We start from the raw sequence: 27,384 nt of genomic DNA, 5'->3' as shown, positions 1-27,384 counted from the left end.
CAAATACAGTGAAGAGAAGCTAAGCGTCTCTAAAATCCCAGCACTAGTAAGTGATCAGTGATGGTATGGGATACAAATGCAGTCTTGTTCCAGGACTCATTGGTTTAGCACCAAGTTCCATTGCCCCTCATATTATTAAAGTTTTGGTTCTATAATACTCAGTAGGAAACTTTTGTTGAAAGAAGGGTTATTGCAAAATATATTAGTTAAAAATTTTTAAATCTGAGCATATACAAAACTTTCTTTAGAAAAGAAGTGAAGTTGGCTGCTTACCATCTATTGAAAGAATTGTTCCTTGGTATCTTCCATTTAGCATTTCATATTGTTGCCTGGTAACTCTATTTCTCAAAGTAATTATTCCTGTTCTTGAATCTATATCTAGCAGACCACCTGGATTATTTCCCATGACATATCTATATTTGAAAGAAAACAGTATAATTTAATAGCAGTTAACTTTTTAAAAAGAGGAACAACTTTAATTATGGAACATAGATTCCATATGAATCTGCGTTTTATATGAATCTATGTTTTATATGAATATTGTTTCTAATGACTAGTGACAATACTTCTTAGTGCAGTCTTAGTTTCTTGAGAACACTGAGAAATAGATAGAATTAAAGGATAACAATAAGATAATGACAAGAAAAAAAATACTGAGGAGCCATTTCTGATGGGATGCCTCTAAAACCTACTTGGCTATCAGAATAATCCTTCCATGCTTTTATTTTGATCTCCAAATCAGATGAAATCAAATCAACAGAACCATCATGGAAGACGCAGGTTATGGGAATTGCTGAGTGGTTGTTAAGTTCCAAATTGTTCTCTTACCAATTAAGTTATCAGCCTGCTTCATTTTCTCCCTAACTGCACTTTTACACTCCATATAGCCAATGACTTTACAGAGGTTCTTTTGGATTTCATATTATGCCTTTGACTGGTGCCTCTATCTTACTTTCTGTTCCCTTTCTTAGCTCTTCTTTGACTAACAGTTTCTTTTATATTTATGTATCTGTATTGGTTTGATAACTATTTCAGCTATTGTACTAAGGGAGGGAATAAAACTGAGAGCAGGTGGGGGAGGTATAGTCCATTCTGATTTCATGTCTGTGGGGATCAAGTATTGAACAGCAATGAAGGAACAGTATGACAAGAACTCTAAAAGAAGTATTCTGTGTAAGGAGAAAATAGAGAACTTTACAGAACTCATCTGTGAAATCTTCCCATTCCCCCACCTTGATCTCCAGTATTTTTTATCACAAGCATCTGTGTAAAATGTATGTGTGCATATACTCACAGTTTTTCATAATCAAGAGGAAATAGCATTATTTTTCCCTAATAGAGGCAATTTCTTAACCATAGAGGCAGTTTCTTACACCAACATTAAATAGTGTTGGACAAGCTGAAGAAAGCAATTGAAATTAATGAAGTCACACAGATTTCAATATGAGCAAACTTGCAATGGAAAGTCAGCCTACATATTCTTCCAGGAGGAATAGCCAGTGAACTGGTCACTAAAATATATAAATATATAATGCAGGAATGCCAAACTTTTAAGACTATGTTTTCACATTTTACATCTTTGTATCTTACATTTTGCACACAATTTAATGTTCTATTAAGCACTCTAAATTTAGTGCCAGTTCAGCAGTTAGAACTTTTTATTTTGAATGATGTTTTAAAAAGAGAATGAAAAGTACTTTGAGATGCTTAAAATATTTAAAATCAACATGAACTGAAGTTCACTATTTGTTGAAAATTAGTTGGAAAATGCCAGTCTTACCGAACAGTTGTTGAAGGCTGATTTGTGTCTTGATCAATAGCTACAAAGTCTCCCAATTTATAATTTTTCCCCATATTTCTATTTACTACATATGTCTTTGAACCTGGGCGGAACACCGGGCCTTCGATTACATTTTTCACTTTCACAGAGACTGAAGTTGCTGTGAGTTTATATTGAGACATAATTGATTGATGAAATTCAGCTTTATTTCTAACACCAAGGCTAAGTTGCAGATTGTTTACGGCTTCAAAATCTAGGGCCTAGAAAATAAGAGTGAAATATTTTTACTATAAGAAGAAAAACATTCCAGGAGAAAGAGAAATTCATTGAGAATAACAAAAATAAGTACTCTATATCTCATATATAAATCTATAGTTTACTCTATCATTCATTCTTACAAACACATGAAAATATAGTAAGAAAAACATCCAAGTGTCTATGACTAGTGGTTGAAAAGTTGGAAATGTATGACATGGGCTCTAATTGTCAACTAAGCAAATTAAAAATTGAGAATAACAGACGTCAAATCCATGCGTTGTATAGTACAAATACATTTATGTTAGTTTCTATCATTTAATATTTCTCAGAAAGTAAGTCTATTTATGGCAAGTATGAGCGAACTACATTGTAGTTGCAATCATTTGACTTGTTTTACCTACAAAGAACTACTTACGGACATTTCTATAAAGGCAACGTCTTTCAAATAAGTCAGGTAATAGAATGTTATATATAAATCATAAAAGAAAATGCTTATATTTTCAACATTTTCTGCAAAAGTTCATTTCTCATTATAAAATAATCAAGTAATCACTTTCACTATGAAAAATGGTGTTAATGTCCATTATTAATAAAATGTACAAACAACTATGCATTATGCCCAACTACCAAGTATTTTTCAAAGTATTCACATGAGAGTAATTAGATGGCCATCATTTCACACACAGAGCTCTCTAGTTAGCTAAAAATGTAAAATTGTGTCCTCATTTTGGCTTTTGTTGTAATTTTCAGAATGGCTATAAAATCATGTATTATATATATATGTATGTATTTTATATATATACATGATTATATATGTATTTTATATATATATACATGATTACCTATATTACCTATAATATATAATAATATATATAATATATAGGTACACATATTACCTATAAGTAATTGTAGCAAAGGAATGATGCCATGTCTGGGAGAAAAATCAACACCATTACATTTTATGGATAGAGATACAAATCTTCACACTACAGATTGAGGAAAGGCTTATTATCTAAAAAAGTAGTTTGGGGTATAATAGAGTAGGACAATTTCCAAAGCATATAATCTTAGTATAGTAGGAAGGGTATTAACTTAACAGCTAGAGAAACTTAAGTTTGAATGCACCCTTACTAGCTATGAGAACTCGAACTGGTCATGTGTTCTGTCTAAACCTCACTGTATTTTTATCTGCATGTGTACATATAATCTCATTTTCAGATATTGCATGAGGGAATAGACTAAATCATGTGCACCCACCTCAGTACATGGAAGCTATAGACATGTTCTCAGTTTATAAAAAATTATGACACATGATCCCCATTCCCATAGGAATCAAATTCCTTCAGGGTTTATTTCCTATGGCTTTTCTGAAGAAGCAACTGCTAAAGGGGGATTATATCTGACCTTGAAATGTACTGATTGCACGCATCCTATACAATCCAATTGCAATTCATGCAGACTTAGCAATAGACTAAACAAGTTTTATAGCATAAGGCAGACCTTCACTGTCAGTTCCTTAGAAATCAGATACTTCCCCCTTCATTGGCCTCCACACCAGCCATTGCAGAGGAAATTCTGTTGCAGGTAAATGTGGTGAATCATTGATATTGAGAGGAATAAAAGAAAATTCGGTGTTTGAAACCAAATTTCTCTGATTTGGACCAAATCTCTAGTCTATTCATGATTATAATAGCTGTTGGCCAGCAGCCACAGTGAAATGGGAATGTGAAAGTTCTCCAATCACAGTAATCTGATAAAAGCCCTCCAGAGGAATAAACAACTTTCACCTGATGAATATTTATGTATAATGATGATATACGTATTGACATAAATACACATAAAATCCATGTTGAATCTGCTTTAAAAATATTGTCAAAACATCTAAAACAAAACCTTAGGGATTAATCATACTTTATTGTAAACACAAAGTAAGACATATGTTTAAAAATGCTATCGCTTCTGGTTGAAAGCATTGTATGATCTATGTGTGATCTGCGAGGGAATATGGTCTTGACAGAAAGGAGTATCATGTTAAAGTTCTATCCTTGCTTTGTGTAATGACAGAAGTAGGAAGCTAAAATAAACTTTTCTATAAAATGCTATCAGATATCATGTTACAATATAGTACTTTTGATTTTTTCACTCCGTCAAATTTTGAAATATTAATATCATTTTATTTTAAGCTTAAAAAGTCAACAAAAGACCAAACAATAAAATGTTTAAGGTAATTATACCATACCTTCACGACCTTTAAAGTCCCCACATTTGTTCTTTCATTCATTTCTATTTCAAACCAATTTCCCTCGTTTCCAGAGATAAAGAAAATCATTCCCATCCAGTTAGCTGAGTATTCTTCATCCAAATCGATGATTCTAATTTGGAGTAAGTCTGGATATAGAGCATTTTCTTCTATAGTTATGTCATACTGAAACAAGTAAAAAAGTATTAACACAAACTGCGAGCTAAAAAAAAGCTATGCTAGGCTTACACTAGAATGTTTAGAGCTATTCTTTATTTAGAAGTAGGACTTTTATAATCTCACTTTTCATTATTTAAATATGCTATTTTCCTACATAGTATATAAACTACACAAAAAGTAGATGGTTATATTTGGTTATATGTAACTAAAGATAATATGTACACCTAATAAATAGAGTTGTTTTTGCTAATGCTAGAATGTAATGAATTTTAAGTTACTCATTTTAATACAGACACTTACAGAAGAATGTTCCATGTATGGGATGTTATCGTTGACATCAAGGATTTTAATGCTGCATTCACACTCTGCTGACATGCCATCTGCCCCGCCATCTCTGTCTGAGCCTCTTACAGAGAGACTATATTGGCTGTATTGCTGAAAATACACATTATAAACATACATTCTTTACTCCATTTCATGCAAAGTTCTTTTGGATTTTTTATCTCAACACTTAAATAAATCTATGATGGAAACAAGAACAACATATTTGCTCTTAGGGATTTTAAAATTCTACAAATGTTATGTAAGTTGGTATGGAAGTTTTCATCCCTTGTTATTTTTAAGGATTGAAAAAGATTATAACGGGTGAAACTGACCAAATGATGAGGGGAGAGAGGTTAAGATTTATCAAGGATTTACGGCATGAACCTTTCAAACCCTAAATAATCAGCCTCTGGGTGTGGAAAAAGAGTCAACAAATGGTTTGCACTTGCCCAAAGTTACAGCAATGGATTATAGCAGTTGAATAGGTGATGATGAGTTTATTTTAATTCTACTCAATAGTTTTATGTTTTTAGAAGCTGGCAAAAACTCTGAAATCTTTCCCAGATACAATTATTTATGTATCCTTATTCAAAATTGTGGGCATAAGTTTAAGGGGTTTATAGTTAACAGACATCTGAGGTAAAGACTCCAGGTTAAGGCTATCTTCCCAGTGACTACAGAGTTTTTTTTGCTCTGTAGAATCTTCACTATCCAAATTCTTTTGACTGAAGGAGTCAGATTAGACCCTTTAAGAAAGCTTGAGAAGGAAAAAACTAAACAGTTACTTCCTTCTCTTGGTAACTTTTTAATAAGAAATAAAGGAGATCTGATTAACCTAGAAACTTATGACACTTGAGTCATTGAGAGTAGAAACTAATCTGATTTTCCTTAAACCTGGGAGTCACTAGAGGGACTTTAAAACATTTGCCATTTTAAAACAATCATAAAATTAAAATTAAAATTTAGCATACATATCTAAAATATATACAGAGTAAGTAGTTACACACTAACTAAATTTTAAAAATAATGAAACAGTTCATATTCACGGAACCTCAAAGCATGCTAGAAACCATATAATGTCGATTACAATTTTTAAACAATTATTATCATTATTATTTATTGAATGGAAAGATTAGTCTGGGTTTTATTGATTTCTATCCATCATTATGATACTTCTAAAGTAATTAGTGGTGGCTAGTAGGTAGATAAAGGATTAAAGAAAAGAGTTTATTTGTCAAATAAATCTAAGACATGGCAGGTTAAAGAACGATGAGCAAGTTTCTCAGCTTGTATGATTTTTTGAGTTTCTGTCATGTTTACACACACAGCGAAGAGCCAAGGTTGGGATAAAATGACAAATTTTTACATATTTGTTTCATTATAAAACATGCTTTTGAAAAATTGAAATTTTGCCTCCTCCTTATGAAAACTTGACATACCCTCAGAATGGCTTTCTTAAATTGAGGTGAATATGATAGTAAAATTAAATGAAAACTGACAGTGTAAAATATGTTTGAAGAATCCCCTTTTTAAAATTTAAAGACAAGTTTTCAGCTGTATCATGTGAAAAAATTATGTAATCAAAAATTTTAAAATAGTTTCCTTTTCCTTTTTCTTTCTTATGTACTCTTGCCTTCAGAATCAATTCCTTTTAAGACTAAAATGTGATTTAAAAAAAAAAAAGAGAAATTACCTCCCTGTCCAGAAAATTATTCATTGTTCGAAGTTCCCCGGTATATCTGTTGATAATAAACATTGGTGAATCAGAAGGTTGCTGGCTTATGATCTTGAAGGCTATTTTGGAGTTCAAATTATTTGGTTCATCTGCATCAGTAGCATTGAGTACCATCACTAGGGTATCTAGAAATAAAGGAAAATTGATTGTTTGTTATATAACAACATACATATTGCTCTGCCAGGAAGTATGAGGGTTAGTTTTCTGCAGAATGTGTACTGTATCATTTGCCCTTTCTACTTCTTCAATTACTGAATATTTTAGCCACTTTTTATACCTTTGTTCTAACAGAAAGATCATGATTTACCAGGGGCCTAAATATAGTATAAAAATAAATGTGTTATTCTGAGTTTTCATTTTGCATTTTAGTATAATTTTTTAAGGTTTCTGTGATGGAAAAAAACTGATAGTAAAACCAGAATGAATCTTTCCCAACTATAGCACATTCTAGGTTTATAGTTTTGGCTTCAGTTTCCACCTCAATAGGATTATCATAATACCATCTTCATGGAATTCACAGGAGAATGAAACAGTTAAATGAAAGAAAATGATGTAATTTCCTATTAAGTAATGCACTCTCAAGAAATAAATGTTGTTGTTCTTTTTTTGTGTGTTCCCTAGTGGAGTTCCAGGCAACTAGTTGGGTTAAAGAGATGCTGGTTTACATACATATTTGGCCATATCCCTCATCTTTCCCATTAGTCTTATAAGTAGTTTCGATGAAGGACATTAGGGAGTGTGTAAAGCTGCCAGTGCTCATAGAGATGACCCTGCCACCATGCGGAGTCCCCTTGTGGAATCTACTACAAGGTGGTATGAGCGTAGCATGAGGTGATCCTTGTGTATGACTGATGGGAGTTGCTTCCTCAGCTGGAGTCACTATGGAGCCTCCCTCATGCTTTTCTCTCCTGCATATTTTTCTACACGCTTTTAAATTCCTGATAGTTTAGCCTCTAGCTGCCTGGCTATTAAAAATGAGCTTGAGGCACAAGAGTTAGGACGCAGCACTGCAAACTAGCTGTTGCAAGCTCGATCCCCAGCCCTGAAAGTGATCCACATGGCGCCGCAGACTTCCCCTGTCTCGCCTGCTGCTTCCCTCATTACTGTACTTCGTCAGTCTGCCTGTTCTGCTCTCCACTCTGTCACTGGTGAAGCCTCTCACTGCCCCTACAGCTCTGGTTTGTACCCCAGTTCTGTATGCATAAATAAATAAATCTTTAAAACAAATAAAAAGAATGAATCTGAAGTCAGTATGTAGTATATTATTTATATAATAAAGTGATTACTTACTTGCATTAGAATTTTCTTCTATTTGTCCTACAAAAGTAGACATAGAAAATACTGGAGGATTGTCATTTATATCCAAAACCCTGACTCTGAGCTCCAGAGGCCTCTCTAAATCTTGTCCCTGTGAATTTAGAGCCCGGCAATAGATCTAGGAAAGAAAAGAGGAATAATGATATGGTGCAACACATATTTATTATGTTCTTACCTGAGGAATTCAATTAGGCACTGTGGGTAACTAAAAGAAAAGTAAGATATTATTTCCTACTAAAATGTTGGCACAATCAAGTACTTCTAATATTAAAGGGAGGGCCCTTCCTGGTGGTGCAATGGGGTAAGGCCCAGCTCTATGGAGTTTTCTACAGCCTCTGCAGTGTGAGTTCGATCCCTGCCCAGAGAGGTGACCCACATGGTGCAGCAGACCTCTCCTGACCCACCCGCTGCTCCCCTCAGCAGTGTATTTCAGTCTATCTGCCTGTTCTGCTTCCCACTTTGTCTCTGGGGAATCATTTCACCCACCCACCTATGACCTGTATCCCAGTTCTTGTATGCATAAATAAATAAACCTTTAATAAAATTAATTAATTAATTTGAGAGAAGGAAACATGATACATTATATGAACAAAGCACTATGTTCACAGAAGAGGATGCAATAATTGAGATATACCTTAAGAGAATTTCAACAGGTAGAGCAGGGAGTTATCAGGATGTTCAAGCAAAGCGATTAATGTGAAGAGAGTGATGAAAGCCATTTGTTTTAAATTAGGAATAGGAATTATTGAGTGGTTGAAGATGCAGGAAACAGAGCTTCAAAAATATAAGCTATGCAGTGCTTATGTGGCATTTGTATATTGTTATTAATTACACTTGAAGAGTGTGTAAGTATACAATGTACTGTTTTACCTATTAGGTGTATTACATGTAAGAATCATTGTTTTTGAGGAAAGTTAATAGGCTGGGATGCTGGTTTAGAATTTGTGAGAGATAAAGCAGGAATATATATCTGGAACAGAAGGCTAGGGAATTAAACCAGTTTTAGGAATAAGAACTAGGAGTATGAGTGAAAGTAGCAAGGACAAATTATTGCTTCAAGGCATTTTGGAGATTTGATCAGGTTTTGACAGCAGAAGTAACAAAATAAAGGAAACTTTTTCTTTAGAGTTATTTATTATTACATTAACACTGTTTTACAGCTCTGCATGTGATTCAGAAATATAGGATCCCATCTCTTCAGATGTAAGTTACCAACTTTTACTTATTTTGGTTTATATTTGTTTCTGAGTATTAACAAATGTTGACTATAAGAGATAGAAATGGAAACAGCTAATGGAGCTGGCAAAGAAAAATGAAAGAGATAAAGTTGATGGAATAAGGTGCTTGAAAAAATAGGTAATTATGTGACAATAGATATCTTTGGGACAGGCTTTGGAAAAAAAGCAGAAAATCGGTTGTGCTTATTATGGATTTAATACAGAACATTTCTGAGTAAGAGGGGAAAAGAATTAATTGAGAAAGTTTGTGATGGAGGGACTATAACTTAATGAAGTTTGTCATAAGGTCAGCTGCTTACAGTGGAAGTGAAATTGAAGGTTTAAAAAAAGAACATGTTTAAGCATTGTCACAGCTCCTGTAAAGAATGGAGTGAGTTTTGTTAAAGATAAATAAGTATTTTCAAGGCATATTCTGAACTCACTTACGTTTGAGTCATGTGAATTTATAGTAAACTATATTCACTCAAAAAAGGCTCCCTTAATAGGTCTAGAAACACCATCTGCCATCTGAACACGCTAGCTCACCAATGGGGTGAGCAAGACTAGAAGCTAACAAATTTGCAAAGTAACTCAAGTGAAGCACTCCTTTGCTAAACTTTGTGCTGCTCATGATTAAGAGACAACAAAAATAGCTAATATTGAGAATTTTGAATCTTAGAGCCATTACCTCATTTAAAAAATAATTAAATTTAAAAACTCAAATGTGATCTGAGTTTAAGATATTCCAAAAATAGTTTGGCCAGAACATAGAGAATTTTATATGGAGCCCACTTACAATAAAGTAAGGCGTGACTTCTCGATCAACTATGGATGTGATATTAATTTCACCAGTTTTTTGATTAACGATGAAGATCCCATAAGGTGGCTGATCAATTCCTACTCCAGAGATACGGTATGTAACCTGCTGGTTTGCAGCACAGTCTGAATGAATCTGTGGAAAGAGTACAAGTGAAATTACAAAGAGCAAATAAAGAGTGTTATGTTTATTATGCAATAGTTTTCTTAAGAATTTCTTTCACTTTCAGGAAAAGCTGGAAGTAGAGAATTATTTTCTTAGATAAATGGAATAACTATAGCTCCAGTGTTTTCAAATAGAAATTCAATTTCTGTTTCTACCACATAATAAAAAAAATTACCCTAAGAAGTTAGTAATCACCTTAATTGAAGTCTATATTGTCATCATTGATTCATTCATTCTTTCATCCAGCATGTACAACTGATCATTTTCTTTTTAGTTTCTGTGTTAGCACTGGGGATAAATGTGGAACATTTTACCTTTTTGGGAGTTTACCAATGTGAAAAGTTTTAAAAGAAATTTTGAAAGTGAATTTATATAGGTAACAGGAATTATCTGAAACTGTAGAAGTTCTTAATACTGAAAATGGGAAGAACATATTAGCAAAAAAGTGAGGAAATCATTCCAAATGAATGATTATAGAAAAAGGGCTTTGAACTAAAATGACTATAATAAGCAAATCATACTGGAGAGTCTCTGTGAATATCTGTGTATATTTGTATGTGTGTCTGTATACATATATTTGTATATATATTAGTATATAATTGTATATATTTACATTAGTATATGAGCAGGCCTCTGAGTAAGTGGATTTATTTCTGAGGGTGTGTGTGTGTGTGTGTGTGTGCACGCGCAAGGTATATGTCCGGTGTATATGTACCAAGGAAACTAAGGGAAAATGAAAGGAAAAGAGTGTGAGACGTTTTTTTGAATGATTATAAAAGAACCAAAAGTAGGAATTCAATTTGAAAAATTTGAATTTGAATATAAACACTGTGCTCTGAATGATTTGAGTATTAAATACTTTATGTTTTTTCATCTAACATTTGGGATAACACATGGTCTTATGTATTGATTTCTCTGAAGTGTGGCAATGCTTACCTGAGTGCTTCATCTGTCCTCTTAATGCCTTCCATTTTCATAATCTGAGTCCTAACTTCTCAGTGAGATAGGCTAATGAAAATCTGACACACAGATTCTTTTGAGACTTTAACCACATCTGTCCTGATGTTTGATTGTATGCTTGGGGGGTGGTACTCACTTTGGCAATCGGGTTCCGTTTTGAGTTGTCTTCCCCTTCACGACAGGCTGCAGCAAACTTGATCCATTCCCGTTTTTGTCTTCTGACTGTGTACCACTTGATGGTGCCATTTTTAGCACTGTAATCTCTTACCTTGAGTGGGGAAGAGAAAGTAATACTATCTGACTTTAACTCATAATTCACATTCCAACAAGGATTTTAGAAAAGGGATAATTGTAATGTCAGAGAGGATATTTAATTGGCAAAGCTGATAATTTTGACAATCTATATATTTTAGCGTAGCACCAACTGTACTTAGAAACATGAGTTTTCTTTGGAAACTATGTTGTTACTCCCAAATCATTTTTAAATTTTTATTTTGGAAAAAAATGAATTTGCTCTATATTACCTGGACTCGAAATTCACTGTTAACTTCCACCACCACCTATAAAAAAGAAAACAATCATAGTGATTAATTTTTAATTGAATGCTTTATAATTCATATTATCCTGTTGTTTAAAAATCAAACAATAAGTATTATGAGTCATTAGTATTAATTTAAAAAAGCAGAGGCAGGTGCTTTATCTTTCTGGTTTACCTTTCAAGTTTATTAGGATGCTAAGGATTCCTTTACTTTTTGGGTTTTTACCTTCAATTTTGTGCTTCATTAATATTTTTTTTTCATCTTTTGCCTGTACAGATACTTGTAATCTTATGAGTTAGGATTTCAGTTACTAGAACCGGGAGAGAATAAGTTCTGAGAGCTTTTAGTACTTTAACCCTTTTAGTATAATGTGTGCCTGATGCCAGCTAGTGATATTCAACAAAAAGTTATCATGCTAAAAGCACCTGACTATAATTTACAGATCTGACAAGACACAGAAATAGAAAAAAAATGTTTTGGAGTTAAGAAAGGAAATGAAGCAGAAAGTATCTCACATTTCTAAATGGAGGATTTGCTAAGTTTTTAAATCTTTTATGATGATTTTTAAAATTCCCTTTGCAATGTGAGAATCAAAACTCTTAAAATTAAAAAAAAAAGCAATGCATTTCCTCTGTGTGAGCACTGGTTTACACTTGATGAGTTATTGTACTAGAAAAAATAGGTGGTATAAATGTATATTTTGATGTCAAGGAAAAGAAATTGCAGGAGCATGGGGGCAAATTGTTGTGGCTAGCAACTTCTCTTGGTGTATTCCCTGTAGTAAGCAGGTTCCTTATCAAACAAAGGAGCCAGTCAAGCAGAGCTCTACCTAGTTTCAGCTTGACCTTGTCACAGGTTTGTATTGATAAGTCAGGGTAATTTAAACCATTTTTTCTAAAGCCCAAATGCATTTCCAAAAGCACACTTATACATTAACTTTAATACACCAATGTACAAAAGATGTATAACAACTACCTGAAAAATTAGGTGTGGATTTGAAGGCTAGTTTCAAATTCTTAACTTTCAAACTATACCTAGAGTTGATGATAGATGATGTAAATCCTTAAGTTTTATTTCTGCCCACATAAGAAACTTTCAATGTCTAATTGAGTTTCTTCAGCTTCCAACTGAGTTTCTTTAGAGTTGCTAAATATGAAAATTGTTGACACAATTAGAGTTTATCTGTGTCTAAAAACAAATTTATAGTTTACATTAGAAGATAATCTTAAGAATAATTTGAAAATTCCTTTGGCAGTTATTTTCAAACTTACCATTGAATAAAATAACATTTCATCTCCAACTACCTGTATTTATAAAATTGCCACAATTGGTAATTCAGGAAAATATATGTAATATGCATAGTATGAATAGATGATATTTGCCTCATGGGAATTATATACTCATGTTAATCTTTATAATTGTCACTGTTACAATTCATTCAATGATAATCAGGTATATTTCAAAGAATCTTTATAATTGTCACTGTTACAATTCATTCAATGATAATCAGGTATATTTCAAAGAATCTATGTATTCAAACTTCACAAGTATATGTGGTCAATACATTAATTATTTTCACTTTACACATAAAGAAATTGAACTTTGATATTAATTTATGGCTAATAAAGTCCAACACCAGTGAGGATAAATTTGCTCTTGAGTTGTGGGCTTTACAATAACCTATAAGATAACCTATTCCAAGGAAACTACTAATAAAACAGGAATTGACAAGGAATTGACATTATAAGTGTGAAGATTCAGAAAAATTTTTATTTTAACCTAATTGCATATCATCCTTATGATCAGGAATGCTTCTACATAAGAAAAAGGACACAATAATAGTAATACTCAGAGGATGAAAGAAAAGTAAATGGCCCAAAGGATTGGACAAGCAATTGAATGTTATTGTGGGTCCCTCCTGTGCACAGAAGTGAAACACTTTTAATGCAAACATGTACTGCTTTGCCACCTGTGTACTCAAGAACACGTTTTTCTCCCTCGTTTGTGGGTGTGGGACAGAATTGTGGGGATGCCTGCTGTCTGTTTGGAAGCTACCCATGTACGCACCTGTTATGACCTTCTAACTTCCCTCACCACACCAAAGTGCCAGGGCCTGCTGTTTGTTTTGGAAAAGGAATCCAGGTGACTAAGAAATCTTCCAACTTTATGAAGCTCCGTCATTCTTTTTCCCATGAGAGGTAATTTAGGCAGAAGACCAAGTAGGTTTCACCATAGTGTCAGACTCTCAGTTGAATCAGTCATTAAAAAAACTGCCAAGTCTGTTTAAGAATATGTTATGTTGATATAACCTTATTATCTTATGTTCAGAGTCTAAAATAAGCTCTGAAACAAAGCCTTGAACTTTCAAAGGTAAAATAATGAGATCAAAAGAGCACTTGTTAGAGTCAACACTTTAAATGTACTCCTACATTCTCTGAACTTTTGTTTTCTCCTTGGGAAAATGACAGGAGTAGACTAAATTATATACAGTTCCCATTCCAGTCCTCACATCAAATTCCTGTGTGCATGGGAATGATATAAAATTGTGGGCTTAAAAAATTACTCTATCTTGATCAATTGGTGGAAACGGTAGGAAGAAACCGCAATTACAGGCCACAGAGATTTGGGTCTTGGGCGTTAAATCAGGATGGAGCTGAGGATGAGCTGAACTGGAGAAGTGGTAGTAAGAACAGAGTGAGGAGCTCAAAGACAAGATCACTGTGAGGGCTTAAGAAGAAGTGAGATACAGGAGTCAAGGGAGGGAAGAATCTCATGTGACAGTAGTTTTAAATTATGAGATTGGGAGCAAGCAGTGGCAGAACTTTAGTGGGTTTGAACACATTGAATTTGAGACGCCAGAGGAATGTCCAGCAGTTTGCAACATGTGTCAGCACCTTGAGCAGTTTGGGCCTGAAACATAGATCTGAGGGTTGTCTGCTCAAATGGGATGGTTGTAATCATGGGAGAATTTGAAATCCCTAAAATACAGGCTATAGCAAATAAACAACTGTGGCAGAGAATGAAACTATGGAGTGCCAACCTTTATATAATGGGGGATAATGACAAAGACCAAGAAACCAAGAATGAGATAGATAGGATGGCTAAAGAAATAGGTGAGATGTGACCAAGTTGCAGATGACATTAAAAAAAATTTTGGTCAGACTGAATCATGAGGAAATCCTAAGTTATTCTGTCACCTCAGGCGAATGCGTCTCTTTACCTCAGCTGAATAGAACAGTTTCTTTCTGACAGAAATTCTGGGGAATAAAATTAAGGATTAAGGGATTGGGGATTGGATAGAGGGGAATGAGACATTAAAAATGTGCCTTTTGCAAATAATTTGGTTATGAAAAAGAAAGCTGTGATAGTAGGCTTAGATGCCATATCTAAGGAGGTATTTTAGGAGGAGATCTGGAGTTTTTCAGGGATTTTTGAAGGTCGAGAAAGAAGGAAGTAGGGGATTTTGATTTGAAAGAGGAAAGGTTAAAGAAACAAGTACTTGATGGAGGCCTTCAGATACAAATAGGAGGGTGTGGGTAGAAAAGAAAGGACTTTGAAGACAAAAGGATAAGGAAGGGAGGAAATGTTGAGGTTAAATCAATGGATTGTGAGAATGGAGATGAAGAAAATAAGTTGGGAATACATACACTCTGTGATGGACCATATATTAGAATATATAGTGAATATATTTCACCTTCAGGTGACTGGCTGTGGGCAGGAGCATGAGCTACCTCGTCATTCTGTGCTTCAGTTTCCTCATCCCTCTGTGAGACTAGTGCTCTTTCTAACTGAAAATTTCTAAGCAAGCAGTGAAAAATTCACTTGAAATGCAACCTCAACAAGTCCTGTTTAGCTGTCTTTTAAGAGTCAATCTACATATTTAAAAAAGCACAAGACATAAAATTGTATGTTAATTTCAATGATTAACTACTTCTAGTCATTTTAAAAATTTTTCCTTTGATATTGAGCTTTATGTTTCTTTACATGTAATAAAATATAAGGAGTAATTTTTATAAGAAAAACCTATGTATTATGTAATTGAGACGTGGCCCTCTGCAATCACTTGACAGTTTTTATAAAGAAGAAAGTTCTAATATATGTTCTATATCTCACAAAGATCATCTGAAGATAAAGTTAAAAAATAACAAGTTGAATCTTTTAAAACCCTTTCTTTTGGCTTTCCTTTGTATTACTTAGGAAAAAGCTATCGATCTGGAATTGACAACACTCTGAGAGGTTACTTTCTCTTATTTGTTCATTGGCTTATTTATTTATTTGACAAGTACACATCTAATGTATATGGATCCCAGGCTGAATTATGAGTTTTGGGTTTAATCTTAAAGACATAAAGGTAAGCCTTATGAACTAAAATGTAAGTGTAATGCTATATCATAAAAATAAGTATAGGTCATTCAAGGTCATTGTTTCCATCTTTAATGTACAGATGATCTTTTTAGAGCGTAGGGGAAAGAGACATATCAATTCTCCAAAATTTACTCCCTGGGCCTCTCTGGTGGCACAAGGGGTTAAGTAGCAGCACTATGAAGCTATCAGCAGCCATTGCAGAATGAGTTTGATCCCTGGCCAGGAAACTAACACACATGAAGGCACACCCTCTTCTGTCTCATCCCAGAGCTCCCCTCAGCAGTATATTTCACTAGATCTGCCTGTTCTAGGCCCCACTCTGTCTCTGGTACATACTTCTGACCTGCACCCCAGCTCTTACATGCATGCATAAATAAATCTTTTAAAAAATTCCATTCTGTTGCCTCTACTTTATGTGATAAGACTTCTATTGGACAAGCTTGTACTGGTGCAAGGCATTGTGAAAGATACAAAAGTGAGTCAGACATAGAACCTGCCCTCAAATAACTTACAGTCAAGTGGCTTTAGGAGCAATAGGTAGTTACAAATTTGCAGGCATGTGGTTTTCATTAGACAATGTCAAATGCTGTGCACTACCCTCATAGACCAATTGAAAGAATTGATCAGCAGCGGATGGCATTTAACTGCTTTGAGCTGCCATAGACCAGTGAAGGAATTTGCATGTCAGGCATAACTAGTAGGGGTGACATGACCCAGCATTCTGTAAGGGTGTTCCCTCACTGATGAGAACATAAAACTGCAAGGCTGAGCATGCTTTCTGCTTACATGTTAAGCAATGCTTGTTAGGACATGGGGATACTCAGGCCTTAAAGAATGTATAATGGAGAAAGAGTTATAAAAAAATAAGCACTCAGACTACAGCTAAAGTGTTCTTTTTCTTGATCTGTGAGCCTTATTTAATATGTGACTATTGTCTCTAAATAGTCTGCTAGGGGTCAAGCCTTCAGACTAATCAAGACAGGATTTCCTAGTGCATAGTTTTCTCTTATTACTTAACTCAGGCATGGCAAAATGTTTTTACTTTGTGGCAACTTAAACCAATTAAATTGTGATAAATTTGTTCTTTTGATTTTCAGTAAGGTGAATGAAGATACGTATCCTATATCTGCAGTGAAATAATAAAACTTAAGAGCAACACAAATGGAACTGATTTCCCTTATACAAAATTTATAAATTTTACTGAATGGGTGAAAACAATATTGCTTCCCTTTCTTATAAGATATTATATTGAACAACTAAGGTCTATTACACATAGCACTATAATCTGTACATAGAAAGTATAAATTTTCTCTTTGCTAGTTTTCTATTTGGTCAGCATCATTCGTTTTTAGGTCTTCTCTTATTTTAGCCACAAGCAAATAGAATAAGATAACCTTTTCAAATGAATTGATGATCTATATAATGAAAAATATGTTGTTTCCAATGTTTGTTAGCCTTACTGCTGAGGAATACTCTGTGAAATGACTATGTCTTAACTAATTTCAGTGATGTTAACATTGCACAGCTAGTTTATTGGGTGGTTAGACGGCTCTTTTTTTGAATGGAAATAATTGACCATGGGTAGGGGAGAAATTTCGACTGGTATAATAAACCGAAGAAATCAGATCATTATTAGTAATAAAGTTAGGTTTATTTATCTTTATGCATAAATTACAAAAATAGCCCTTCTTAGGAAAGGGAACCTTTAGTTAGATATTGATTTGAGTTGGCTAATTCAACATTGCGAAGTTATAAGTAAATTTAAGTGTTTCCATTGTACTTTCCCACCTTTTACTACTATTACAATAATTCATAAAGATTTATTATATTTAGTGCATAGGTAAATTTGTTCTGTGGCCTAGAATATATTCAAGCTATTCCTTCTCTTTTACTTCCTGACACAAAATACCTTTATGGAAACAAAAAAAAGGAGGAAGAAAAATAAATGGGAAATTGATAATATCTACTTGACCTACAATATTATAACAGGTGTGAGTTACTGTCTGTTCAGGAGACTGGTCTAAATAATTGGATAGTCATGTGGTAATCTTGATCGCTATAAGAACAGGTTCTTCAGCTTGATTCTCCTGAGTCTAACCCACTAATTTAAACAAGATCTAAAACCTTCAGGTATATTGAACTGACTACATGACACGCTTGTAAGTAGATAGACACCCAGTTCTCAAGCAGATCTGCACAAAAATTCCACCAGTTCAAATGTCTGAAAGGTCTTCAAATATGCTTCCTAATATAGATTGACATGTTGACTTTACGCAGGAAGACTATAAAGACTTTACATACTTTTATTTCTTGAGAACATTCACAGTGAGACTATTAGATAGGTAAGTAGATGAGTTTGTTATAGTGCTGGTTAATTTTCAGGAAAAAGTATTTTAAAGTAAAAGTTGGATAATTCCCAAGGACATTTATCCATTCATTTGATAAAATGAGTAGTAAAAATAATGATTTCCCAAACCTTAGAAAGTGAAATGTTTCAGAAAAAAGTTATGGTGTCATGAAAATGAAACATTTAAATTCACTATATAGTAACTTCTTTGCAAAATAAATTTTAGAACTTTATAAGAAATTTGTGGTTGATTCTAAAGTAAGATATAGCAACAAACAAATAATCCATATATAAATGAAAGTTTATCCAGTGTTAGGAAATAAAAACAATGGACTATAAATCTCTCTACGAAGAGAAAATTCAATGAGGATACATGTGTTGATAAAATGACACATTTTACTGAAGAATGACTAATTCCAAAGTGATGATTTAAGGGGATTTTTATAGAATGCAATTAATTAGAAGTAATCATAATAATAAAAAATAAAATGTCTTAGAGGTTCAATGAATGTTCATAAGCATCTGAACAAATATGAATGAAATGACACTATAACTCTCCTTAAGGAGTCTAAGTTACATGAAATTAAAAATAAAATTATTTCATAATACACAAGTGCTCCTATTTCAGATGACTTTGTGCTCATTAATTCCTGCCACAATCCAAGGTATAATATCAACTGATTTTAAAGATCCATTTAAAAGCCCCTGGAATAAGGCTAATGTTTTAATGACAAAAATGGGCTAAAGCTGCCAGCTTATTTATTTATTACTAAATTCACCCATTATGAACTCTTCGTTAAAAACTGAATTCAAACTAACCAGCCCACCTTAAATCAAAGCCCTAACATGTTATTATAGAAACTCAACAATCCAGTTCAAAATTTAAGCAAGTAGAAACAAATATGAACCACAATGCCAGATCCTGCCAAATTGGAGGGTGATTTACCTGGCACTTGCCCTTTAGAGTACATTAAACTTACAGTGAAAGACTCAGATTTAAACATTGAATTAACACTTAGTATTGTATTACACTTTGTATTTACCTTTAGAATAGAAAACTAACAATATCAATGGGGGAGGGAGCATAAAATATTTTCTTACTCATGTCTGTGTCAAATGTACAACTTTACATCAGTTATTTACTGACTTTCTAGTAGTAAGAACAGTATCATAATAATTATACTTATTCTTTAATGATAGCCACTCCTTCACATACCATGTCATTTATAAATCTTCCATACCATCATTTAAAAAATTAAAATATATTCTCAACAAAATCATAGTTTAGCAGTGTGGGATTTCAATATTAGCAAGAGACCACCCCCCTCCCAACCATACACTAGAAGCAATGAAATTGTTTGAGTAGGTAGGCCAGACAAATGACTCTGGTTTTAACTTATATGGATTTTCTTTTTATGAATCCAAAAGATTATAGTGCAAAGATACCAAGAGATGGAAAAGTATGGAGGTTAAAAATCAGGCCACACCTGTGATAAAAGACCACCTATGAAAGATTTTTGGACAACAAAATGCTACATGTTATGATACAACTTTCCCGAATTCATTATTTTCCCACCATGACTTAGCAATGACTTGGCTGTCAGAGATGTGATATGATGAGTTAACACTGATGCATTAATATGAGCTTGAGTCTTCAATTAAAGAGCGAAACACTATTTAAAAATCTAGTACATAAAATCACCTTGTTATTAACATAAACTTTTAATGGCTTTAAGTTAGAAGTAACAGTAACTAACAGCGTCTAAAAAGTTTTCACGTGTTTACAATGAGAATGATTATGAAGGGTTTTTAACAGAATCCACCTACCAGGAAAATGAACAGCACTACAGCTGTTCTGAAGACGTTCCAGTCCATCGCTGCTAGACTCTCTTACATCCAAGACCAAGGGGATTTTGTTTCTTCTTCTCTGTTCTTTTTCTTTCCCCCACTCAGCAGGTGTCTGATTAAAATAATTTCTCAGTAGATGTTCTTACATGCAGGCTTTAAGGTGTTTCTGCCTTCTCTGGGAGAAGAACTGAAGGTAGGTATAACCAGTCTAGATCCACACCCTAAAAACTTGGGCTGGTCTCACTGAAATGCTTGACAAGATCATCATTGCTTCAGGTAAAATCTTCGCGACACGCCCTTCTTCCAGCTGAAAGGTAGCTTTCAGTTGCGCATGGAAGATTCACTCTTTCACTAAAGGTTTTTAGTGGCAGGTATTTAAAATGATCAGAAGCATGGAGAGTTATACATTTGAGATTTTTTTCACCTACACTTACTATCTAGTGGATTCTGGGTGCGTCTATTATTTAAAGAGAATTATTTGGCCCATGCTCATAGCCAGACAGACCCTTAGGCACAACCGAAAATTATAAACTTTCAGTTTCAGTGAGTGTTAAGAAGTATTCAGTCATTTTCTAAGTTGTGGCTTGTAAGACAGAAATGTGCTAATGTTAGGAGTGAGGATTTTTTTTCCCCCCAAGCATTAATTTGAACAAGCAAGTCTGTGATACTTACAATTAGAAGATCCTCTTCATGGGTCACAATTCTCTTTGTGTGACCAGCCTAAGTCAGGGAAGCCTCTATTTTGTCTCTAAAGGAGTATCTTCTTTTCCCAGGTACTGCTTTCTCTCTGAGAGCCTTCCCTTTGCAAATGCAGTGAAACAAAATTTAAATTATCGCTAAGCCAAATACAAAGGAAACAATCAAAACCATTAATTACAATCCTTTGATAATTTATAAAATGAAAATCTGTGCCTGAAATACTAATAGACACACAGAAAGCCGTTCGTCAGGCAAGGTGGGTTAAAAAGTCAACAATGATTCGCAAGCAGTGAGCCAAGAATCTGTAGAGTGAGCCAATTAGAACATGGGGAATACGCTGAAGAAATGGCTGCCCACACATGCAAATGGGAAATTGAGTGCAGCCCTGAGGTTTGTTGAAGTAAGTAGTGGCTCTCAACAGGCAGGTTGGAAGGTGTTCTTGGAATGTCTTCTTTTCATGTGACAATGTCTGATATAAATATCACAAGTGACCGGAAGTCTATGGAGCTAAAAATTGTCAGTTTGGACAGAGTGATCAAATAAGATGAGAGTGATTATGTTGAGAGGATGCTAGTAATGTCCCAGAAAGGAAGGCTGCTCCTGTGGAAATGCTGTCATTTCAGCAAAATTTACTCAATAGTCATTTTAATTTTGTGCTATTTACCATGGAACTTAGAGGGAAGGAGTCAGGTTGCCTATAATGTAGTAAATAAAAATGTCTATGATAAGAATTGGTTGTGTTAATAAAAATAGAAGATAGGGGCCCTCCCTGGTGGCGCAGCGGGTTAAAGCACAGCGCAAAGAAGCTTAAGCCACTTCCACATGAGTTCAGTCCCCGCCTGCCCTGGGGGAGATCCACATGGCCTGGCAGACCTCTCCTGGCCCGCCCGCTGCTCCCCTCAGCAGTGTGCTTCGTCGATCTGCCTGTTCTGCACCCCGCTCTGTCTCTGGTGAATCCTCTCACCCTCCGCATCTCTGGCCTGTACCCCAGTTCTGTACGAATGAATAAATCTTTAAAAAAAAAAAATAGAAGATAGGGCATGTTTTTCACAAACTGAGTAAGCTAGATGGTGAGTGTCAACCTGTGACTGAGTGTGAGCAATGTATTAGTAGGACCGTATGACCATGAATGAATGAAGAGTCACTAGGCACAAGAAAGAAAATAACTTATTCTTGTAACTTTCCAGGAGCAAGTGAGTATGTTATCCACTGTGAATTCTGGGCCTGGCATTCTTCATCTACTGAATGACCCTTCCCCAAGCCCAACCCTGACTCCACCTAAACTCAACACGCTACTCCCACAATCCCAGCTGGCTAGAGCACTCAGCAAACACCAACCTCACCAACAGCTTTCTGGAAAGGGGGTGTGGTATACCCCAATTTGCAGAGAAACTGCTACCTAGACTGTAGCATGAGAACTAGTAACATGAAGCCCAGTGAGAAAGAGAGTTTATGAGTCACCCTCCCTTCTCATTTACCTTCTTCCCTCCCTTTTTCTTTCTTAATCTTTAATATCCTCAGGAGAGTTTTGTCCAGTAAAGTTTTCTGATGAAAATATTCTTTGTTCTATTCAATGTGGTAGCCATTTAGCCCTATGTGGGTATTAAACATTTGAAAGGTGGCTAATATGATTAAGAAACTGATTTTATAACTTTATTTAACTTTAGTTAATTTACACAAATAACTACACATGCCAGTGTTTACCAGATTGCTCAGTGCAAAGAGGTTAGAACATCATTGCTTTTCTTGTCTCCTACCTTCTAGTCTTATCTCTTTCTGTTCTTTATAAGTTTAACTCTCTTTAATTAGATATACCCTACTCCATAAACTGAGGAAAGTGTAGTGTTCAGAGTTCCTGGTCAGCTGTCTGATTTCCTATATTTTCCATCCTTTTGTTTTCTTTGTTGGTGTAGTCCCTTTCCTGACTCCCTACCAATCCTTTTTGCTAATGCTAATTACTATACTTTAAACTTAAGATATTGGTGACGTAAGCTTCATCTGTCTACATAGTCCCATTTTCTCCATTATTCTTCAAGCCCTGTACTTATAATCTCACACATGGTTGAACACATGTGTGCAACACACATTGCGTCTTCTGTCTGGTCTTTGCTGGAAAGTCCTGCTGTGAAGATTGTTTAGTATGAACCTTCCCAAGCATACCAGTAGGTTTCATTTCATGGAAATTTGTGAAATTTGGAATTTCCCTAGTGAAAAGATTTTCTCATAAGAATCAAAATTCTGGGAAAAAATTTTCCTCTTTTGTAAAGCATTACAAATTACAGAAGGTCATCCCAAGTGTCTATACTTATATATCTGTTCACAGATTAGGCTACTGTAATTCCTTCTTGAAAAAGATAATAATCAGCATCTTCACCAAAAGGGATGGATTCTGTTGATCTAGAATTTCTTAAGCCTCACTGAGGTAACTGACAATTTTATACTCATGTATATAGTGTCAGGGACATAGACTTTGTGTATTTCAGAGAAACATTTTGAAATATCTTTCATATTATATGTCATCAACTGGTTTCATTTGTGTGTAAGTTACCTTAATCGGCTCTACAAATTGTCTACAAAAAAAAAATAGGTGAAATACAAAAATAAGCCCTAAAAATAGAGAAAAAATTGAGTAAAATATGTTCAGGATAATGTGAGTAAGACTTTGGCATTGCCTCTATAAATATTCCTGTGACATGTATTGATTCCAGGCCTTATTCACATTATTTAAATCAAAATATTCTTCAAGTAACCTAAAAAAATCTAAGGGATGGAGGCTTCTTTTTTAGATTAAAAGATAATTTTTTAATGAAACAATCAAAGGTGCTATCTGATCATTAACTAGGAGTCTTACTATCTACACAAACAATTTTGGGGATATATGGGGAAATTTAAATTTAAATATGAAAAGTTAGCGAAACTCAATTTTATTAGGTTGTATAATGAGATGTCCTATTTTTAAAGATATATACTAAATTACGTAGGAATAAAATTTTATGATAAGGAAAGTTTCTTTTATAAATTTAACAACAAAATTGATAAAATAAATAGGCAAATTATGACAATTGTTAAATAAAAATTAGTGTACTGTTTATCTATTTTATGTAAATTAGAGAATTTTTGTAATAGCAGGTATAAGTCATGAAGTAAAGTAGGGATTGGCAAACTATAGCTATGGGCTCAATTTGGCCCAATATTTATTTATTTATTTTATTGCAGCACGACCATATTCACTTTCTTATGTATTGTGAATGGTTCCTTTCCCACTACAATGGCAGGACTGGGCAGTTGTGGCAGAGATCATATGACCTGCAGAGCTTTACATAATGACTTAACTGGCCCTTTACTGAAGCGTTATACTGGCTACTGGGCTAGAAAAATAGATTATAGTTTGTAATAAAAAATATGACTCATTAGTATATTAGTAAATCTTAAAGTACTATAAGATTGATCTAGAGTATGAGCAAAATTTGTGATGATAAAAGGCTTAGTTCTTCTTTAAAAAAGTAAAAAATATAATTCTAATAGAGCAGCTACTGAATGTTCATTACTGGGGAATGCTCACATTAGAAACCACTCTTACAGCACTACACTAGCTGCAAGCTTGCTGAAACCAAAGTATTCCTACCGCCTTCCGGATGACTTTTTTCTAAAGACCGATGTGTATTAGCTACTACCGTAGTGTACGCTTTGGATATCACACATGAACTCAGCCCTTCATTTTAGTTATAAGAAATTGTCCTCAGTTTGTTTTTAACATTTTCCTCTGTTAACCTATTCTGTGCTTTGCACTTTATTAGGGACTGGATTTATGAATATGTATGCACCATGGTCCAATACCCTTATGTGATTCCATCTTAATTAGAATGAGAAAGACAAGAAACTTTTCCCCACAGTGCAAAAAGAAATGTGCACAGAATGACTTGTGGACCCGTAGTGAGTTTTCTAGGAATTGAAATCAGAGAACTCTTCACTGTTAAAGATTAGACAGTTATGAAATAATAGAACTGATTTCTAGAATGCTTCAATTCTTTTCCTTATAGTTTACCTAAATGAACTCATGTTACACTATTGCATCCTCTTTTGTCTCCATTTTGCTTTTCTGTCTTCATTTCCGCCACTGTAGTTCCTCCCAGATTCTCTTTACCTGCTATCCCCAGACCTCACAAGTAAGTGCACCTTACCCTTTAAATTTGTTTTAATATTAATTTGTCAGTGTGTCTCAAACATTGCTTTCCTAGTGTTGTGCCTCTTTTCAAGAAACCACAGTAACTTCACATCTCCTCCCACTCCAAAATGTCATATGTTGCAACTCTTTGGTAGTATATTTAGATTTCCAGATTACTTAGGGTATTTGCTGCAAATAAAATACAATTCACTCCAGAGTTGAGATTTTTTCACCATTACCTTTCAATTTTGAATTTCTGCTGCTGCTGCTCATATGAACATGTTGCTTGGCAGTAAACTGTTGCTTTTTGTTCAGAATATTTTCCATTTTGGGTTGTGTATATAATCTATGAACAAGTAAAAATATTTCCTTCATCTTTTCAGAAATGGTTGTTAAATGTATTTTTTTTTTTTAAAGATTTATTTATTTGTACATACAGAACTGGGGTACAGGCCAGAGGCTCAGGGGCGGTGAGAGACTTCACCAGAGACAGAGTGGGGAACAGAACAGGCAGATCGACGAAGTACACTGCTGAAGGGAGCAGCGGGCGGGTCAGGAGAGGTCTGCCACGCCATGTGGTCTCCTCCGGGGCAGGCGGGAATCGAACTCATGCGGAAGTGGCTTTAGCTTCGTAGTGCAGTGCTTTAACCCGCTGCGCCACCAGGGAGGGCCAGTTAAATGTATTTTTAAAAATTCAGTTCCATCAATATTTCCTGAACTGTATTAGGCACTGCTAGTTTTCAGGAAAGGCAAGAAGTTTCTACCTTTTAGAAAAAACTTGATTCGATCTCAAGAGTTTCAGTCTTGTCTTTTACAAGGGGCATTGACTTATGTGCTACAGGAAAGACCTGTAGTGTTTATGAGCTTTGCAAACTGGAAATAATTTTCAAAGTTGGGGAGATACTGCATGGAAGAAATAGATTTTGAAATTTTGGGGATGACTATATTCTCAATAGTGATGCACATTTTTCATTATTCATAAAGTTTAAAATATGACTCTGATAACAAATTAGATAAAGACAAGAAGCTATAATAACTAAGTGCCTTCCCTGGTGGCGCAGTGGGTTAAAGCACAGCACTAAGAAGCTAAGGCCACTTCAGCATGAGTTTGATCCCCACCCAGGAGGTGACCACATGGCTCCACAGATCTCTCCTGACCTGCCTGCTGCTCCCCTCAGCAGTGTACTTGGTCCATCTGCCTGTTCTGCTCCCCACTCTGTCTGTGGTGAATCTTCTCACTGCCCCTGCACTTCTGGCCTGTTTCCCAGTTCTGTATGCATAAGTAAATAAATCTTAAAAAAAAATAACAAAATCAAATGGAACAATCTTATTCAATGATATAATTGCTGAATAACATATTGACATATGAGTTTGGAAAACACATTAAAAGAATAACTCATGAGTAGTTGAAATTTTTTCTAGGAACGTAAGCTGGTTCAGTGTTAGAAAAATATATTCCATTATTTAACCACTGTGAGCTCAAATTAAAAAATAAAATCTTCCATAGATGTCTTAAAAAGTTTGATATAGTTCATCATATATTGTTTTTAAAAAGGAATGAAATATAAGGAAATGGAATGGTTATCAACCTGGTAATGATATACACAGTACAAAAAGCTGCCATTTTGCTTAGTCACAATGGTAAGCACCCTTGCATTAAAATTAGGGAGAATATTCTATTTAATATTTTCTGGAATTAATAGTAAATTAGAAAATTGGAAAAGAATTGTTATTTCACTGACTATAAATTTTCTAAATAGGATTTTAAGAAAATCGATAAAAATTATTTCAAACAACACAAAAATGTACTAAGGTGGCTGAATATATAATTAATAAACAAAATTTAGTAATTAAGTAGTTATCTGTTAGGCACTTGTCCATTCTTTGGCTTCTAATTTGTACCACAAGGTATTTATAAGAAGCTTTTGGGGTCTTTTGTATCTCTTTGCAGTTTTCATTGTTGCAAATTTCCATGACTTGTGTAACTGTTACATAGATTTTATATCTCTCTTCTCCTCATTAGTCTGTTATGTTCATGAGAGTGAAAACCATTTTAAAAAAATCAATTGCATTTCCTAGTATTTAGGACATGTCAGTGCTCAGGAAGAATATTTGAATTAATAAACACATAAATAATGAAATAATGAACAAAAAGAAATTACAACAAGAAAGGAGGTGTGTTTCAAACTTTATTGAGACATTTGAGGACATGATGGTAGTGCTAAGAAAAAGCCAACAAATTTGAAAATATTGCTGGAAGATTATTAGTAGATTTCAAGGCACCTAGAATAATATGAAGGTTAAGTCAAATCTTTTGTCAATTCTTATCAAGTCATGGGCCCAATCTCAGTGTCCTTCACAGATGAATGGAAAAATAAATTGTGGAATATACACTCAATTCAAATACTATACAGCTATGTAAAAGGATG

At 34.3% G+C, this 27,384-nt stretch overlaps 1 protein-coding gene across 1 annotated transcript in view; it reads right to left on the bottom strand.

The window, feature by feature from the left end:
- Nucleotides 1-20,262, bottom strand: part of DSG1 (desmoglein 1) — a 30,286-nt gene extending 10,024 nt beyond the window's left edge. The window contains exons 1-10 of the mRNA XM_004683809.2: nt 20,071-20,262; nt 11,517-11,552; nt 11,129-11,260; nt 9,847-10,002; nt 7,807-7,951; nt 6,475-6,641; nt 4,758-4,892; nt 4,278-4,463; nt 1,781-2,040; nt 274-413 (exon numbers count right to left, since the gene is read on the bottom strand). Coding sequence (XP_004683866.1) covers nt 274-413; nt 1,781-2,040; nt 4,278-4,463; nt 4,758-4,892; nt 6,475-6,641; nt 7,807-7,951; nt 9,847-10,002; nt 11,129-11,260; nt 11,517-11,552; nt 20,071-20,118 — 1,405 coding nt within the window. The 5' untranslated portion in view covers nt 20,119-20,262. The remainder of the gene's footprint in view (nt 1-273; nt 414-1,780; nt 2,041-4,277; nt 4,464-4,757; nt 4,893-6,474; nt 6,642-7,806; nt 7,952-9,846; nt 10,003-11,128; nt 11,261-11,516; nt 11,553-20,070) is intronic.
- Nucleotides 20,263-27,384: the final 7,122 nt, after the last annotated feature.

Source organism: Condylura cristata, unplaced genomic scaffold (assembly GCF_000260355.1).
Source record: "Condylura cristata isolate star-nosed mole 26May11 unplaced genomic scaffold, ConCri1.0 scaffold00016, whole genome shotgun sequence".
NCBI classification, from domain to species: Eukaryota; Metazoa; Chordata; class Mammalia; order Eulipotyphla; family Talpidae; genus Condylura; species Condylura cristata.
Note: the sequence above shows the minus strand (reverse complement) of the source record. Positions and strands in the feature narration are given on the sequence as shown.